Source organism: Tiliqua scincoides, chromosome 2, assembly GCF_035046505.1.
Source record: "Tiliqua scincoides isolate rTilSci1 chromosome 2, rTilSci1.hap2, whole genome shotgun sequence".
Taxonomy (NCBI): domain Eukaryota; kingdom Metazoa; phylum Chordata; class Lepidosauria; order Squamata; family Scincidae; genus Tiliqua; species Tiliqua scincoides.
In genome coordinates, this window is record NC_089822.1 from 220476002 (window position 1) to 220492646 (window position 16645).

General features: G+C 40.7%; 1 protein-coding gene across 3 annotated transcripts in view; it reads left to right on the plus strand.

Moving 5' to 3' along the window:
• The window catches only part of FLNB (filamin B), a 98533-nt gene that overhangs the window by 36032 nt on the left and 45856 nt on the right, over positions 1-16645 (plus strand). For all 3 annotated transcript variants that reach the window (XM_066618025.1, XM_066618023.1, XM_066618024.1), the window contains exons 5-16: positions 1574-1692; positions 2772-2849; positions 4028-4190; positions 6119-6313; positions 8519-8656; positions 10242-10368; positions 10692-10828; positions 11878-12071; positions 12571-12684; positions 13187-13330; positions 13507-13630; positions 14434-14594. In XM_066618025.1, the coding sequence (XP_066474122.1) occupies positions 1574-1692; positions 2772-2849; positions 4028-4190; positions 6119-6313; positions 8519-8656; positions 10242-10368; positions 10692-10828; positions 11878-12071; positions 12571-12684; positions 13187-13330; positions 13507-13630; positions 14434-14594 (1694 nt within the window). The remainder of the gene's footprint in view (positions 1-1573; positions 1693-2771; positions 2850-4027; positions 4191-6118; positions 6314-8518; positions 8657-10241; positions 10369-10691; positions 10829-11877; positions 12072-12570; positions 12685-13186; positions 13331-13506; positions 13631-14433; positions 14595-16645) is intronic.

Sequence of the window (16645 nt, forward strand, 5' to 3'; positions counted from 1 at the left end):
AACGCATCTCAAAATGAGCAGTAGTTTAGTATATTTGCAATATGCTGTGTTGAAGACCAGTTTATTCTTGCTTATGTAAATCCTGTTTGTAGACAAACTTTCAAGTTCCATTGTAATTCATTTGGTATAGCGCCAGGATTTAGAAATATGTGGAAATACTCCAAGGGCACTCCTACTCTCACACAAGTTCCCAAAGCCTCTGAGAACCAGTTAAGCAGGCCTGCTGTCTTGTTTCAGTAACTGATGTTGCCTGAACATTACCATATTTCTGAATGGTTGTCTGTGCTCCTGTCACACCCTTCTAAGGTACACCACTAAACAGTATTTCTCTCCTTTTTAATGGGAGGTGGCCAGTTCATGGAAGTTTTCTGGGAGAGGGGTGAATATAGTGCTGCCATGAATGGGAGGCATTCCCAAATATGGAAATAGATTGGCCTTTCCTTGTAATGAAAGAAGAGAGCTGAAAACTTCAAAAGCAAGTTTCCCCAAAATAGTAGGTTGTCATGCAACCATGTCTCATGCAGCAAGGAAGAGTTTCACACCAAGGGCAAGCTTGTTTTTTTTCTTATCTTAAATAGTCCTGGGGATACCCTCAAAGTGTCTGGAATATATGTACTGCCACACAACTTGCAGAATAATCATTGCAAATCCTAAACATATTGAACTTGGGGGAAAATTCTTTGCTTTTTAGCAGTTGCAATAAAATGTATAATCTGAGTTCTGCTCTGGGAACTATCATTGTTCATAAAAACATTGTGTCCTATACTGGAGGAAAACGAGCAGTGGTTTTTGGGAAGGGGCAGAGAAGCCCAAGACAATAGAAAGCAAAACATATAGGTGCATTCCAGAATGAAACCATCTGCTAACTGATCAGTAGAGAAGCAGCATGTCAGAGACTTAAAATATGAAGAGATACCTTGGAGCATGGGAACTGTCATCCAGTGAAATTTGTTATGTTTGAGTTGACCACAATGCTTCATAATGCATATCATTAACTTGCAAGATGTGATGGCCACCAACTTAATGCAAGGGTTTTCAACATTGGTTCCTATAACCCCCCCAAATATAGAAATTTATGCAAACCCCCCCACTACTAGCCTTGACCTATATGTTGAGAACCCTGGTATAAGAGGTGACCCACCTAGCTTAGTATTGCTTATACTGGGACTGGCTTTGTGTTTGAGAGGGTCTTCCCCAGGCCTACTTGGAGATTCAGGGATTGAACTTTGTTCAGAGCTTTGCAATCCCCTTTCAAGCTGTTCACAATCCCCCTCAAGGTTTCAGTCCACAGATTGAGAACGCCTCACGTGATTGGTTCTCTCCTCCATGAACTGGTCTGTCAACTATTGATGGCTGGAAATGCATTTCCATAGTTAGTGGCAATATGGTGATCATGCTGGAGACAAAGAAGGCCCTGCTTTTCTGTCTGATGGTACTTTTCTGCGGGGAAGGGGGGAATTAAATGAAAATTTGATTATGGGAACTCCTGAAAATGCTTCTTGAATCCTGAAGTGGGAACAACCAACACTTTATTACAACCACCCAAGTACTGGCTTTTATATAATCTACACAGGAATTGAACCACATGGGAATATGGTGAAGCAACCTGCCAACTTTACTGTGGACACTATCAGTGCTGGCCAGGGGGATGTCATGGTCTTTGTAGAAGATCCAGAAGGAAACAGAGAAGAGGTATGCTTGTCTAGAGGTATAGGAAAGGTAGGGAATTGGTCGGTTGCTGCTTGCATGCTGCTTTTTCACCTTGGATAAATAGATGAACATTTGAGTGTGAGTGCTCTTGCATTTTGTAAAGCCTGCAGTATTAGCAGTGGAATCCTGATGGCATGAGAACTGAGCTCTTGGGCCTCTAGGGTTGAGTTGACTGAAGAAATCGATTGTGCAATAAGAACCACTTCTGACATTCAGTTGCGTGAGAGTTGCTACGTATTTCTTTCTTGTCCTAGTTTCAGGTTGAATGAAAGAAGTCTTCCTGCCCAAGTATTGCCTCAGTTCCAGGAAGAGATATCTGTTAACAGGAGCTGTTGTTATTGGCTCCTTCCAAGTATCCTTAAAGTAGAAGTATTGTATACTTAGAGGTTCCAGGGGGTGATGTATGCTGCAGAGGCTCCTGCAATCACTGGGGTAACATCCATCCTAAGTGGGAACTTTGAAGATGAGGCACACTTTCTGGTAGATCGCCTTACTTATCCATATAACAGCTCTGCATCATGTCCCTATTGCAAGACCTTCATTCATTCATTCATACAAGTTCCATCTCTAATATAGTCATTTATTTAAATTTATTCAAATTTGAAATGTAAATTCTTTTTTCCCCTGACACAGTGTCAGAGATGATGTGGCCCTCCTGCCAAAAAGTTTGGACACCCTTGCCCAATAACATAGGGGACGTTGAGGCTGAGAGGCAATTCCTTGCCCCAAAGTCACCTGATGAGAGTCAAACCTGGGATATCCTTATGCATAGCTCAGTCTTGGCCACCAGGTTTTCACCATCTCAAAGGAAATTTAGCAAGCTCAGGTTTTCAAGTAAAACTTTTGCCCTTGGACTTCTGTAAATACTGCTGTAGTAGAGAACAGGGCTCCATTACCTCATGTCTTTGGAACAGCTGTTTCAGCTGTTAACATGAAAGAAATGAAACTTGGCAAACTACTGTGAAGGACATGGTACAGGAGTACCCTTGAAATGTCCCATTGCTAAATTTTGTGCAGTTTAACTGGAGATAGTTAATTGAGTCTAATGCCTTCTTTCTTAGGCAAAGGTGACCCCTGACAGTGACAAGAACAAGACCTATGCTATACAGTATGTGCCAAAGGTTGCAGGACCTCACAAGGTAAGTTGAGGATTCTGGAGCAGGATACATGGAGTTAACAGGCAGTGCATTTTGGGGTAGTATGGCTTTGTCCCTAACAGGCCTGTCTAGAATACTTGTTGCACTTGGAATGCTCAATAGCAGCCCTTAAATAGTAGGCCCACCATTCCTCAAAGTGCTGATTTGCCTGCCAATCCTTCTCATATAAGATGCACCATGGTGTCGGTACTCTAAAGCAAAATTATTACTGTATGGCATAACATAGACTTGGCTCTCCTAATTTTTCTTTTGCTGAGAATTGTATATAACTGGAATCCAACTTATTATGAAGAAAATGTGAAGGGTTTTGGATCTTGGTAGTATTTTGCCCTGTCCTTAATGATCTAGCAATTTACTAAATGACTGGCAGTGTTGAAAAGTAGTTTCCCTCAATGAACAATTATCTTTTTGCAGTAGAATTGTTGAAAGTTTGGTGTAAGCTTCCAGGCATCCTTAAATATATTGCTATCATGTGGTTTTCAAGTCATCTGTCCCAGTTGTGAAGATGAAGCATTGTCTAATAAATATGTAGAATCTTAAAAGGAACTGACTTTACCTCCTGGGCAGAATCTATCAATCCATGGAATCAATAGCAGGCTGTATTTGTTGTAAAGCTGGCTGAGCTTCCAAATACTGCTACACACCTATTCATGCTGCTTAAACAAGGTACCTCCAGGCTACCCAGTTGTTGGATGTCCTTAGTTAGCTTGGAACTATAAAACAGTGAAGAATGATCATTTCTGTTCTGCTACTTAGCTGTGAGCCAGAGGCTTTGCTATTGGAGTGGCAGTCCCAACATTTGCACTACCTGCCAAGTTGTGTTGCTTGTTTAGAAGGAAAGGATAGAACTGGCTATGGAGGTGTGAGGACAAGAGAGACTTGTGTGTTTGGGGGCACAGAACAGCCTAGTAATATGAAATGCATGACCCATTTTGACAAGATGGATGTGGTAGTTGGCGTACCACATTTCTGCATCATGAGGACTCCTGTCTCCAAACAAGAAAGCCAGAAGACTCCTGTCTTCAGAAGCTTTGAAGTATGTATTATTAGTTAAACTTCAACTCGTAGATTCATAATGCCTTGAATTCTGTTAGTGGACAAATGCCAAGAGGATATCTAATCTTGCATGCCTATCTTTAACACCATGACTATGATTCTAGGTCGTAGTTCTCTTTGCTGGTCAGCACATTGCGAAGAGCCCATTTGAAGTGAATGTTGACAAAGCCCAGGGAGATGCCAGCAAAGTAACGGCCAAAGGGCCAGGCTTGGAAGCAACAGGAAATATTGCCAATAAACCTACCTATTTTGACATCTATACAGCAGGTAAGATGAAGATAAGTGAGGCCTGTTCAGATTCCCACCATGAAACCTCATAGAGTTATGTAGCAGGGTCAGTTTTCTTCATTTGACTTGTGTAGGTCAAAATGATTTCCATAAAATTATCCGGGTGTAGCCTAAAGCTTGATGCTCTATGGGAGATGGCTGTAGTTGGATCTTAATGATATATGTTGCTCACATCGTATTTGGTTGCTAATTAAGCGTTGAAGTTATCTATCACTGCAGCATTGCGAATAAACACTTTAGCCATCACGAATCAGGTTCTCTCTGCAGTTGGACAGTTGCCTTACACTGTTCTACTGACAAATGCAGATACATTCTTAGATCCAGTCTTCAAGAATAAAGCTAGTGGTTATAGCAGTTCATATTGGCAATTCAGCAAACTAACCAAGTTAGGTTAGATCATCTTTCAAGAGTTGGGAGAAACAATTAATGGTGAGTGTTTTCCTTTAGTGGAGGTGGATGGTTGAATGGCTTCTAAAGAGTGTGAATGTTAGTCTTGGGTATGTGATTTGTCCACATGAATTTTGGCTGAAGATGACTGCATAGTATTATTATTATTATTATTATTAACAGTATTTATATACCGCTTTTCAACTAAAAGTTCACAAAGCGGTTTACAGAGAAAAATCAAATAACTAAATGGCTCCCTGTCCCCAAAAGGCTCACAATCTAAAAAGATGCCAAGGAATACCAGCAGACAGCCACTAGGACAGACAGTGCTGGGGTGAGGTGGGCCAGTTACTCTCCCCCTGCTAAAAAGAGGAGCACCCACTTGAAAAAGTGCCTCTTACCCAATTAGCAGGGGTTGGAATAGTACTTGGAATTGTTTGTTTGTTTGAAGTATGCCTTGTATTAAGAACATGGAACAAGGGGGTAGTAGATGTTCTGGGAGTTCTAGTCAGACTCCTGATTCTGAAATTGGCATTTAGCCTGTGATTGGAGCAGTGATGGAAATAGGTGTGTATAAGTAACACACCTAACATTATGGGATTCAAGTGGTTTCCCATCAACAACTGTGCTGATCTCTAGTCTTGCAGCAGGCATACTTTTCTGCTGATTCCAATACCTTACGCTTGTATCTCTTGAGCTGCATTATCCATGGTGGCCTTAGGAGAAACATTGTTAAAAGTTATGAATTTTCACCACTACAGTTGCATTTCTCTCTCAAAGAACATAGGTGGTTGTAATAGCTAAGGACGAAATAAGTTGCTTCAAGTCACTTGACTAACTCGAAAGATCAGAGTACTGGATTGGAGAGTATAGTAGTTGAAATTGGTTTGTATAAAAACTTCTGAATTTGCAATGACCTTTTGTTTGCTAAATGTGGTATTTTGACACTTGGGAAGAAAAGAGAAGAAAAATCATACCTTGGATTTTACCTTGCTCTCTGACTTATGGACCTCAATTTCATACATTGCAGTTCTTAACAAGTGGTTGGAAAAACCGAGCTAGAATCACACACCAAACCCAAGCACCTGTCTTGGGGGCAGAGCTACACTTTGGGATATGGTGCTGCCACCCCGACTGACAGTCCTGTGGAGTTTTTGTTTAAGAATATAGAACTAATTTAAGAAATAAGTTAATTTTATAATCCTTAATGCATTCAAATAACTGAATTTGTAACAACCTGCTGCAATAGGTCATGATACCAAAATAGTATCCATTATCAATAGCCTTATGACATATTGATTGAAAAGATTTATTGCCCCCAAACATCAAGGCGCCAACATGGCTTATAATCCTAAATTAAAGTATCATTTAAATAAATCTCAATTAAAAATGGCATTAAAACACAATTGCATTTATTCTGTACATTTCCTTGCCCCACATTGGTTTTAATCAGCCTATTTCTCGTACCAGCTAAAAGCAATCATGGAAACCAAATTCTGAATAGAGATCTCATCTTGTAGGAGCTGGTGTTGGTGATATAGGTGTTGATGTGGAAGATCCTCAAGGAATGCCTGTAGAAGCTTTGGTAGAAGACAAAGGAAATCAAGTCTACCGCTGCGTGTACAAGCCTCTTCAAGCTGGTCCTCACACTGTCAGAGTGGTGTTTGCTGGAGAGCATGTTCCAAAAAGCCCTTGGAGTACTCTTATTGGAGAAGGTATATGTTCAAATCAGGTTGTAGCTTTTTAATTGACAAAATGAGCTTTTGTATTAAAATAAAACAATTGTATTGCTCTTGCTTGGAAGCTCTTCAAGAAAAATGTACAGCTGCACCCTGATATCGGAGGGTTGTGTTCTTGCCCCCTGCAGATACTAAAAACTGCAGATAAGAGGAACCCTATCTTCATGCCCCCATTCCCATTACCCTTTTCTTTATAGTTGTGCTAAGCAAGAATGTCCCTTTTTATCAAATGGTGTAAGTATGCAAGCTTATAAGAAGACAGGGAGGAAGCCTGAATGCTAGAGAAGACTAAGTGAATGTTAATAGGAAGCAGTTAGCTTTGTTAATGTTTGCTTGGTCTTCTCTAGCCTTCTGGCTGCTTGTCTGTCTTCCTATAAGCTTGCATGCTTATAGCATTTGGTAAAAGGAAGAGATATTCTTGTTTAGCACAACTGTAAATAAGATAAACAAAGGTAATGGGCGGGGGGTGCATGTGGAGAACTGCTGTAACTGGATCTACAGATATGGGGGTGCCTCTAGTTTCTACTTTTACATTTTTAACTAACTAGGCTTTATTGATCTTTTGTCCTAAATAGCCACATTGCTGCTTCTGAGACTTCTAGAGTTGAGCTCATTCTTGCTATCTCTTAAACTTACTATATTCACTTTTATTTTGTGTCGACTCTTTTCTTCCTTAACTGACACTTGGCTTTCTATTCCATCCTTGCCTGCTCCTGTGCTTTCAGACCTCTGCTCATCTTTCCTGAGCTACTCTCAATTTGTGGGATGTTGGACTTCACTACTGTTGGCTTCATAGTTGGGCAAGCTGTGTCGGTAAGAGGGTATGCAGGGTGACTTGTGTTTTCTTTCTGGTTTTTTTTCCCTGAACACCTAGTCTGCTCATTTGCAGCCTGAAGGTAAAGCTGCTGGACTGTAAAAAAAATAATGTTGCAACTTCTCAGCATACAGCTATTTGTAAGCAGTTTGAGTTCTTGCAAGATTGTTTAACCACAAACCGCTAAACCTGGTTGCCAAAGGCTTGAAACTGAACTCTAACACTGCTATATCCCCATTTTGTTTGAGAGTGAGCAGGTGGGCATAGAACATCTAGTGCATTTAGACTGGGTTGGAACAGAATGACCTAGATGTACTTGGAGCAGAACAAGGTGTCGTGCGATGAATTGTCTCCTGCTGCAAGGGAAATGGTTGAACCCCAGAAGGGCATGCATGTAGTTGCTGGAACTGCATGTTCATATCTGAGAGGCCTTTGGGTTGCCTGCCTATTTCAGTACTGTGATTAGACAGACACTGAAGCAGGCTTGCACTTTCCCTCAAGCTGTCGTGTATATTATGTAAAGCTTCACACTGTGACCTTTTTCCAGTGTATTAAGTAATATTTGTGCATTTTCGTGCATAGAGACATGCTTGCCTTACGTTAAGGGTGTTTAGCAGATTATGTTTAAGCTAGTAAGTGCAGGCCATCTTCAGTTTAGAGCTGGGCAAGTCAGTTTAGTTCTCACTTCATGGTGTTACTCATTTCAAGCACATCTACAAGTGCTTTTTTTGGCAACTTACTTATTTACCCTGACTGGTATCCATATTTCCACAAGTTTCTTGGACCTGAAGTGGTTGCCTGTTCTGCTTGGCATGTTGAACAGTAGTAGGATCAGGCTAGCATCATTAACAGACCATTCCAAGGTACAGTGTCAGAATGGGACTGTCTCAGGCTACATTGTACTTCCCCTGGGAAAAAATTCTGTTTTGATGCTCAGGCACCAAGCTGGGAGGGTTCCTTTGCTTGCTTGCATGCATGTGACTTAAGTTTTGCGCAAAGTGCTTTATATGTTCAGACCCTTGACGGTGGAATACTCTCTGCTTTTTGCTATTGTCAGAACTCCTTCGACTGCATAAACTGATCTCAAATGCTAAGAAACAGGTTGGTTTTAGTCCCTTAAATCAAATTTGTTTGTAGTACAAAGTAAAGGTCTCTAACCAAAAACTGCTTGTTGACATAATGCAGCTTGGCAGACCTGGTCTTGTTCCTTAAGACTACAAAATGGTGTTCAGGTTTTGCATTTCATAAAATCAAATCACATCCATTTTAAGGGAAGCTGAGAGAAACTGTTCCAGACTGCTTTCGTTAGGTCAAATATCTTTAGGAATCAAAGGCTGTATTGATGTCTGTCTGCAATTCACTTGTAGCCTGCAATCCAAATGCCTGCCGTGCCAGTGGCAGAGGCCTCCAACCTAAAGGAGTTCGGATCAGAGAAACCGCAGACTTCAAGGTTGATACTAAAGCTGCAGGGAGTGGAGATATCCATGTGGTCATAAAAGGGCCAAGTAAGTGTTCAGCTTCTTAGCATTGCTTGGGCTTCTGGAGTGGGGTGCAAGAGTTTGCAAAGGGCTTAAAGTAGATCAGTCAGCTTTAATTCTGGAATCTGTACATTGACTGGTGTCTCCCTTTCCCTAAAGAATTCCAGCTCTGTTTCTTCTGTGCTCCCCCCTGACAAATCTAATTGCTCAAGAAGCGTTTGAAATGACCAGCTGTCTGGATGTGATAGCATCTGGCTTATCTGTTTGAGCAGAAGTAACATAAACTGTACAACTCTTTTAGTGGTTTGGAAAAAACTATAAGGTTGTACTATTACTTTGTACTATATGTTTAACCAGGCTCTTAAACAGAACCAATGGATAACTAAGAGCTCAAGGAATGTAACAATACATGAAAATGTCCTGGTGCATCTTTAGTTAACAGTTATAGAGAAACTGCTTGACTAGCTTAAAGGGTTGACTAGCTTCAGGGGCATTGAGGAGAAGGTAGCCAGGTTAGTAATTGAGGGCTTATGACAATCAGAGGGCCCACCCTATTGGGCTGAACTCTCTATATCTGTGACAGTTGTAGCACCTAGTATGCTATCAGGGCAGATAGTGCTCCAGGTCTCTAGGAACCCAACTTGCTGCCTTCAAACACAGAAACTAGCGTAGAGTTGCATTAAGTGGTCCATTCTGTTGAAGCAGTGCTAGGTGCAAGCAGGCTCTTTAGACTGCCTGAAAGATGTTGTCTTCAGCATGTCAGCTGCACTAAACATCAAACTATTTCAAGCATCCAAAACGGAAACCAGAAAAATGTCATTGGACTTAAACTGGGTTGCACTTTTGTCAGTGGATCAGGTTATTAAATTTTGCATTACCCTAGGAAATAAGAACTTAAAAGCAACATTAAAACCTGCAGTACTCAAACTCCCAGGATCATTTTTCTCTACTTGAGTTTGCCCAAGACATTTATATCCTTAGTGGTCATGATGGAACCAGAAGCTACCAGTTGGTTGATTCATTAGCAGCAGGCAATGCTTCCTCTTGCAGTATAGCAGAGCTTGAACATGGGCATTGGTTTAATAGCCTTTTGGCCTCTGAAATAAACTGCACAATCCTTCTCAACCTTGTACAAATTGGTAGGGATTTAAGGACTTGTTACAAAGTATCTTGTACCGTAATGTTTACAAGATGTTATTTGAACATTGGTTATGGCAGTGTGGCCAACTGTGCTCTTTTAAAGGCAGTAGGCTAATATCAACAGCATTCAGCATATGAACCTCTAGAAAACTAAATCAAGTTGGCATTCCATGAATACTTGTGGTCATGAGGTCTTACAAAGCTTAAGTGATCCTTGTTTTAACTTACGACATACAAACAATCTTGCAGGGTAAGGAAAAGCTTAAGGGAACGAATTAAACAGGGTAATGCAACACTTTTTCATCAATCTCTTCTGGAAATGTTTATACTATCTTTTGGAGATGACAACTAGAGGTAGTTTCTCCTCTGTAAACACTACTTCAAAAAATTTCTTAGAATTCTACAAGATGATGTCTAAAACTAATTGTGGATATAGCTATTAAAGGCTAATGCTAGTTTCTTATTTCTGCAGAAGGTTTGGAGGAACTTGTGAAACAAAAGGAATTTGTGGATGGTGTATATGCATTTGAATACTACCCAATAACTCCAGGCAAATACGTTGTCACTATCCTATGGGGAGGACACAACATCCCAAAGAGGTGAGTTGGAAGGACAGCCTCTTCGGTTGACTTACACACCCTTATAAAGTATCTGGGGCAACATAAGTTAGCATAACTTCATAACTTGCAGCTTCATTTTGTCCTAACCCCAACTTCTGCTAGGGTTCACTGATTTTGGTGATGGGAAAGGGGGGAGTTAAGTGGCTGGGTGCAGGCAGTGATCAACAGTGAAGGGCTTTACGTCTTTACTCCCCCGTAATTCCTGGATTGGCCCCATAGAATCCAGTATCTTAATTGAACTTACTTGGCATATCTGTGGGTTACCTGCTTTCTGATGTTACTTTCTGATGTTTCTCTTGTAGCCCTTTTGAAGTTCAAGTAGGGCCTGAAGCTGGTCCTCAAAAAGTAAGAGCCTGGGGGCCTGGACTTCATGAAGGAGTTGTTGGTAAATCTGCTGACTTTGTGGTAGAATCCATTGGACCAGAAGTTGGATCTCTAGGTAAGCCAGTCCAGGCAAAAGCAATAGAACTTGGCCAGCTATATTGCTTTCTTTCAGAATGCAAATTACATTAAGAGCAGTTCAGAAGGAGATTACTAGGAGACTGAACACTAGAAATGATGTAGCTTTTGCCATGTAACTTTTGAGCAAGTGTGAAAGCCTATTAAGAATATTTATATCTGCCTCTGGTTTCTAAGCCCTTCTATAAAGTCCCAACTGGATTTGGAAACTTGCTTGTGCAGCACTACTGGTGGTAATGGTATTGTATCTTGCCCAGTTCGATTAGCAATAGTTGATGACTGGCACACTTCCCAGCTCTTCAACAGGCTTCAGTGCTGTAATACAAGGGGAAGAACTTGCTGCCAGAAGTAGATGCGAGAGTGATGCGCAAGCGCCCCTTGCTCATTTGTTAGGTTAGGAACTGGAGCCGTGGTGAAAAGCAAAACCTGGTCTTTTTTTCAGTTTACAAATGTTGCTTCCAATGCTTTATTAGCTAGCAAATTGCAGATTTTTTATCTTGCAAATTCCTGCTGCCACGCAAAGATTTCTGCAAATGGATTCTCATTAATGCCTTCAGGAATGGGAATAGGACCGGATCTGAAGTTGGTATGTGCTCACACACACCAAAGCAGTTGGACTCTCCATTTGTGGTATGCAAATCAACATGGGGGAGTGCAATTTTAGTCTTTAGACCAGCAGAGAGAGGTTGAAAGAGTGAGTGGCACATGAGTTGAATGAATGACTTTCAGGCATAATTGAAATGCGCTGGAAGAGCAGAATGTCAAAAAACAAACCACCAGAAAGTGGGGGGTGCCTGTAGTCGGTGTTGTGTGCCCCAAGAGCAGTGCAACACTGAGCATCCCAAGTCTGCTGTGTAACACAGTTCTAATTGCTAGGTTGATTCAAACCTCATGGGAATTCTTGTTGTAGATTTGGAAGAACTGGCTTTGAACAAATAGCTTAGATTTGTCATGTATTTTAGGGGCCTATTAGGTAAAACTTTCAACTGACAAATTTTAGCATATCTATTAACATGCTGGCTTGTTTAGGCTTTGCCATTGAAGGCCCATCTCAGGCAAAAATTGAATGTGATGATCAGAATGATGGGTCATGTGATGTGAAATACTGGCCCAAAGAACCTGGTGAATATGCCGTTCATATAATGTGTGATGATGAAGATATCCAAGACAGCCCCTACATGGCATTCATCCAGCCAGCTTCTCTAGACTTCAACTCGGACAAGGTAAGAAATGGGAAGATTCTTCTTGAAGTTGTACTCTGAGTAACTGTTCTCTTCTGGAGGATGTGGTCAGGATACCTTGAGTGTTGGAACTTGAGCACCCATCAAAGGAAAATCCTCACATTGGAGAACATTAATTAACAGTTGCCCTTCAGGTTATTGTTCATCCAGTGATGACCCAACTGAGAAGTCTGCCTGGGTTATTCTGAATATTGCAATAATAGAAAAACTCCTCATCTGGAGGAAAGCAGCAAGCATATTTTTATACCTCCAAGAAGCTCAGAGTGGTGTACATAGTTCTTTTCCTCCTTGGGCACTTGTATAGTCTTCTGTGTTCTTGGGGAAACTTGAACTATTTAGCATGGCGTTGCAAGGTATATTTGGTCAGAGAAGCACCATAAAGATATACAGAGGACAAACCGCTTTGTACTGCTTGGACTACACTATACTGTCTACTGTATAAAACGGTCTTGGAATGTACTCTTTCTCTTCACCTTCCTAGGTAAGAGCGTATGGTCCAGGACTGGAAAGAACTGGCTGCATTGTGAACAATCCTGCTGAGTTTACAGTTGATACAAAGGAAGCTGGAAATGCACCTCTGAAGATATATGCACAGGTAAGACCAATGCTCCAGGTGGCATTTTCTTCTAATAGAAAACTTGAGCCATAGTTTTGGCCTTGTAACTCGTGTGCATGCTACAGAAATGAGTTGCTCAAGTATAGTCATTTGAAGGAATTGTGTTGATAGAGCTTGACTTTGTATCTGGTTCAGTTATTGCTTCAGTTTTGAGATGAGCAATTTCCTCACATTACAGTACAGACCAACATTTGAGCATGTGGTGAGCAGGGCAGGGCTAAGCACATGTAAATAGCAGGGATGGAACAAGTTGGCAAACAGGGGAAGCCCTTGCATTTTCTCGCCACAGGCAAGTTAACACTTGAATGGGACTGCACAGTAATAAACAATGAGCCCCAAAGCATGGATAATTTTGTTTGGAGATCTTAACTATAAAGCTTATTGGTAATGCTGAAAACCATATGACATGTCTGGGTGACAGTGCAGTAAAGATACTTATTACCTTGTCTGTATCTACTTCTTTCTGATCTCCCTTTTGTAGGATGGAGAAGGAAATCCTATTGATATTCAGATTAAGAACAATCGAGATGGCATCTATGCTTGCTCTTACATGCCTGCAAAACCAATCAAGCACACAATTGCTGTTACTTGGGGAGGAGCTAATGTGCCCCAAAGTCCTTACAGGGTAGGTATTCAAGTGATAACTGGAACTGCCTAAGTAGATGTTGCATAAATCATATCATAATCGTATCTAAAATAAGTTTCAGAAAAGGAGTTTAAGACTGACTGGAGTGTGAATATAAACTGACTCACCTCTGTAGTATTTACTATGCTTAACTTTTAAAAATTTGTGTCATGTAGGTCCACATTGGGCAAGGCAGTCATCCCCAGAAGGTGAAAGTTGTTGGACCTGGGGTGGAAAGAACTGGGCTGAAAGCCAATGAACCTACACACTTTACAGTAGACTGCACAGAGGCAGGAGAAGGTAAAAACCCACCTTGGGTTGTCTCTTGGTAGGGAAGTCAACAACTCTGAAAAATCAGGTTTAAAATTATCTGCTAAAGGAGAGTAACTACTTTTCCTCCTTTCCCTCTCAAGGGAAAGTTGAGAGGGAGGTATGTGGAGGTTTTTATGATAACATCCACAAGGTCGCCAGTTCGAGGCCACCGGCACCGTGCAACCTTGAAGCAGCTGACAAGCTGAGCTGAACTATTCCATCTGCTCTGAGCATGGGAGGATGTAGGCCAGAATGTGAAGCCAGATCGGAATGAAACACCTGAATGTAGTGGTTCTTGAAAGAAAGAACCTTCTTTCAATTGTAAAAATCCCTATTTAATAAGGGATTTAAATAAAAAGCCTGCCTATGTAAACAGCCTTGAATAAAGTCTTGAATAAAGACCAAGAAAGGCGGTATATAAATACCTGTTGTTGTTGTTGTTGTTGTTATTGTTATTATTATTTATTTATTATTTATGCAAGTAGCTACCAATGCTATTCAAATACAGTGCCTCTCAAAGTGGTGGATCTGTTTGAAAAAGTTGAGTGGTGTGTGTATAGGAGAGACAAGATTAAAGTAAGGCAGGAGACTAGCTCTGATTGGCCTTGCAGTTCTCTGAATGCACTGATCCCATTGGCTAGAATAAGTGTCCGTCGTGGTGAGATGGAGGGTTGTAATGAAATGGTGCTAAAGGAAGCAGTGTTATGGGAGATATGGTAAACATTTTAAGTGGTGATACAAGAAGGCAATTGTACAATTACTCTTCCCTGAAGTAATTCTTTTTCTTCTAGGTGATGTCAGCGTGGGCATTAAATGCGATGCAAATGTGATAAGTGAAGAAGAGCAAGATATAGACTTTGCCATCATACCTAATGCTAATGATACATTCACAGTGAAGTACACGCCACCTGCCGCAGGGCGCTACACTGTTAAAGTGCTGTTTGCTGGAGAGGTGTGTGTGGTTTTGGGTGGGGGCTAGGAGTTTACTGTACTGCTTTTCAACAAAGTTTACAGAGAATCAAATAACTAAATGGCTGCATTTCCCAAAAGAGCTCACAGTCTAGAAAGATGTAGAAGAACACCAGCAAATGGTCATTAGCAAAGAACTTGTGCTGGGGTGAAGAGAGGCTGTTACTCTCCCGCTGCTAAATAAGCTCACCATTTGAAAAAACTGCCTCTTTGCTTAGTTGGTAGGGTATGCTGTACTGCTAACTCAGAGTTTCACCCTACTGCTTTTCCCTAGTTTCCAGGAATCTCCAGTTGACTAACTTATTAGCATTTTTTTTTTCTGCATGAACCAGAAGTAGAGGCTGGTGGACATGGTTTTATATTTTGCAGATTTTGGTGTCTTCCCCAGTTAGAAGTGCAGAAAGCAGCGTTAATGTGTTTTTATTCAAAATTTTCATTAATTATAAATTATAATAACTTAAACTGTACTAGGTGGGTTATATAGGTGGCATAGTGTCTGCAGATGCAACCAGTCATTACCCATGTACCCCATCAAATAATAAATAAAACCAAACAAAATGGTTGTGGGATTTGCAGATATCAGATTTGTTCTTACAAAAATGAGATGTGTAGAAAGCACTGTTATGTTTTAATTTTCTTATCACTGTTTTTCACCCACCTGTAAATTAGCCTCAAAGTCATTTCCGAACCCCTTCCGATTCTCAGATTGCTTAATTTTATTATTACTATTTACAAAAGTAGAATGCTAATGAAAATGTGGCCATTTAGTACAGTACAGTCATTAACAATCGCATTAAAATTTGTTACTAGAATTTTCAGATAAGCAGTTATGAAGGGTTACTTCATCCCATAACTCAGAAAATCCCATAACTCAGAAAATCTGGCTCAGGCCACAGTGGATAATAGCATAAGAGCCCTGCAGGATCAGGGCCCATCTAGTCCATCTCCCTGTATCTTGCAGCTGCCCATCATATGCCTCCAGGAGCACACAAGACTACAAGATACTTGCTGCCACTCCCCTGCATCTGGCATTCTATTTACCCTTGCACGCTCCTCCCCAATGAAGATACCGGACACCAAAATAGGTCCTTCTGCTCATCTGATTTGCACGCTCATGTCTCCCATCTGTTCCATTGCCAAATTGTGATTTGACACTTCATGACTACTCAACATTTCTTTCTTTTCTGTTCCATTCTCTTTTAACCACCACCCTGATACTGGATAATAAAATCCTAGTGAAAAATTACTTCCATTTCCTGCTTATTTTCTCGTTTTTAAAATATCTTACTATAATTACCAGAGGATCAAATGGAATCGTAGCACTATTGGCATTACTTTCCAGAATTCAACACTACCGCAATATGTGAATGAAATCTCCTCTTGGATAGTCCACTGCCGCCAACATGTTAACTATCTGATGCATCTTATGGCATGTATCAGTGAGATGCAATCTCACCCAAATGTTAAAATTCTCAACTAAAGAGTGAAACAGACGTAATTGGATTCCTTCCTGCCAAATATACAGCTAGATAATGCCAAACTTTTCTATTGAGATCCAGCTATCCTTTTCATATCAACTCATTTAGTATCCTGTTTAGCTTGGAGAGTGATCCTTTATTTGCTGCTTTCACTAGTCATTTCAGATTCTCACTGTATGTCACTGTCTTGCTCTGAATGCAGGATTTTATCGGCACTGTTTCAAAAACAGTGTCAGTGCATCATTCACCTCATTGCAAACAGCATCTTTTAATCTATGCTTTCTCATACATTCTCCGTTGGTTCATTCTAATTCATGTAACGGGATTCTTCTTTCTCTGAAACTTTCTCCCTGCCATGGGCAAGACTAAAATACTTGTCTTGTATTGCAGTGTTGTTCCATTTCCATAATCTCAAATAACGTTTTGATATACCCATTCTGTTAATATAGTAATATTCTGTCCAGCATAATAATTCCTTAAATCCCTCTATTTCCTCTACTCTTCACATGAGTTTGTATAATCTCTCCGTCTGTATAAAACATCTGTGTCGTTCTCT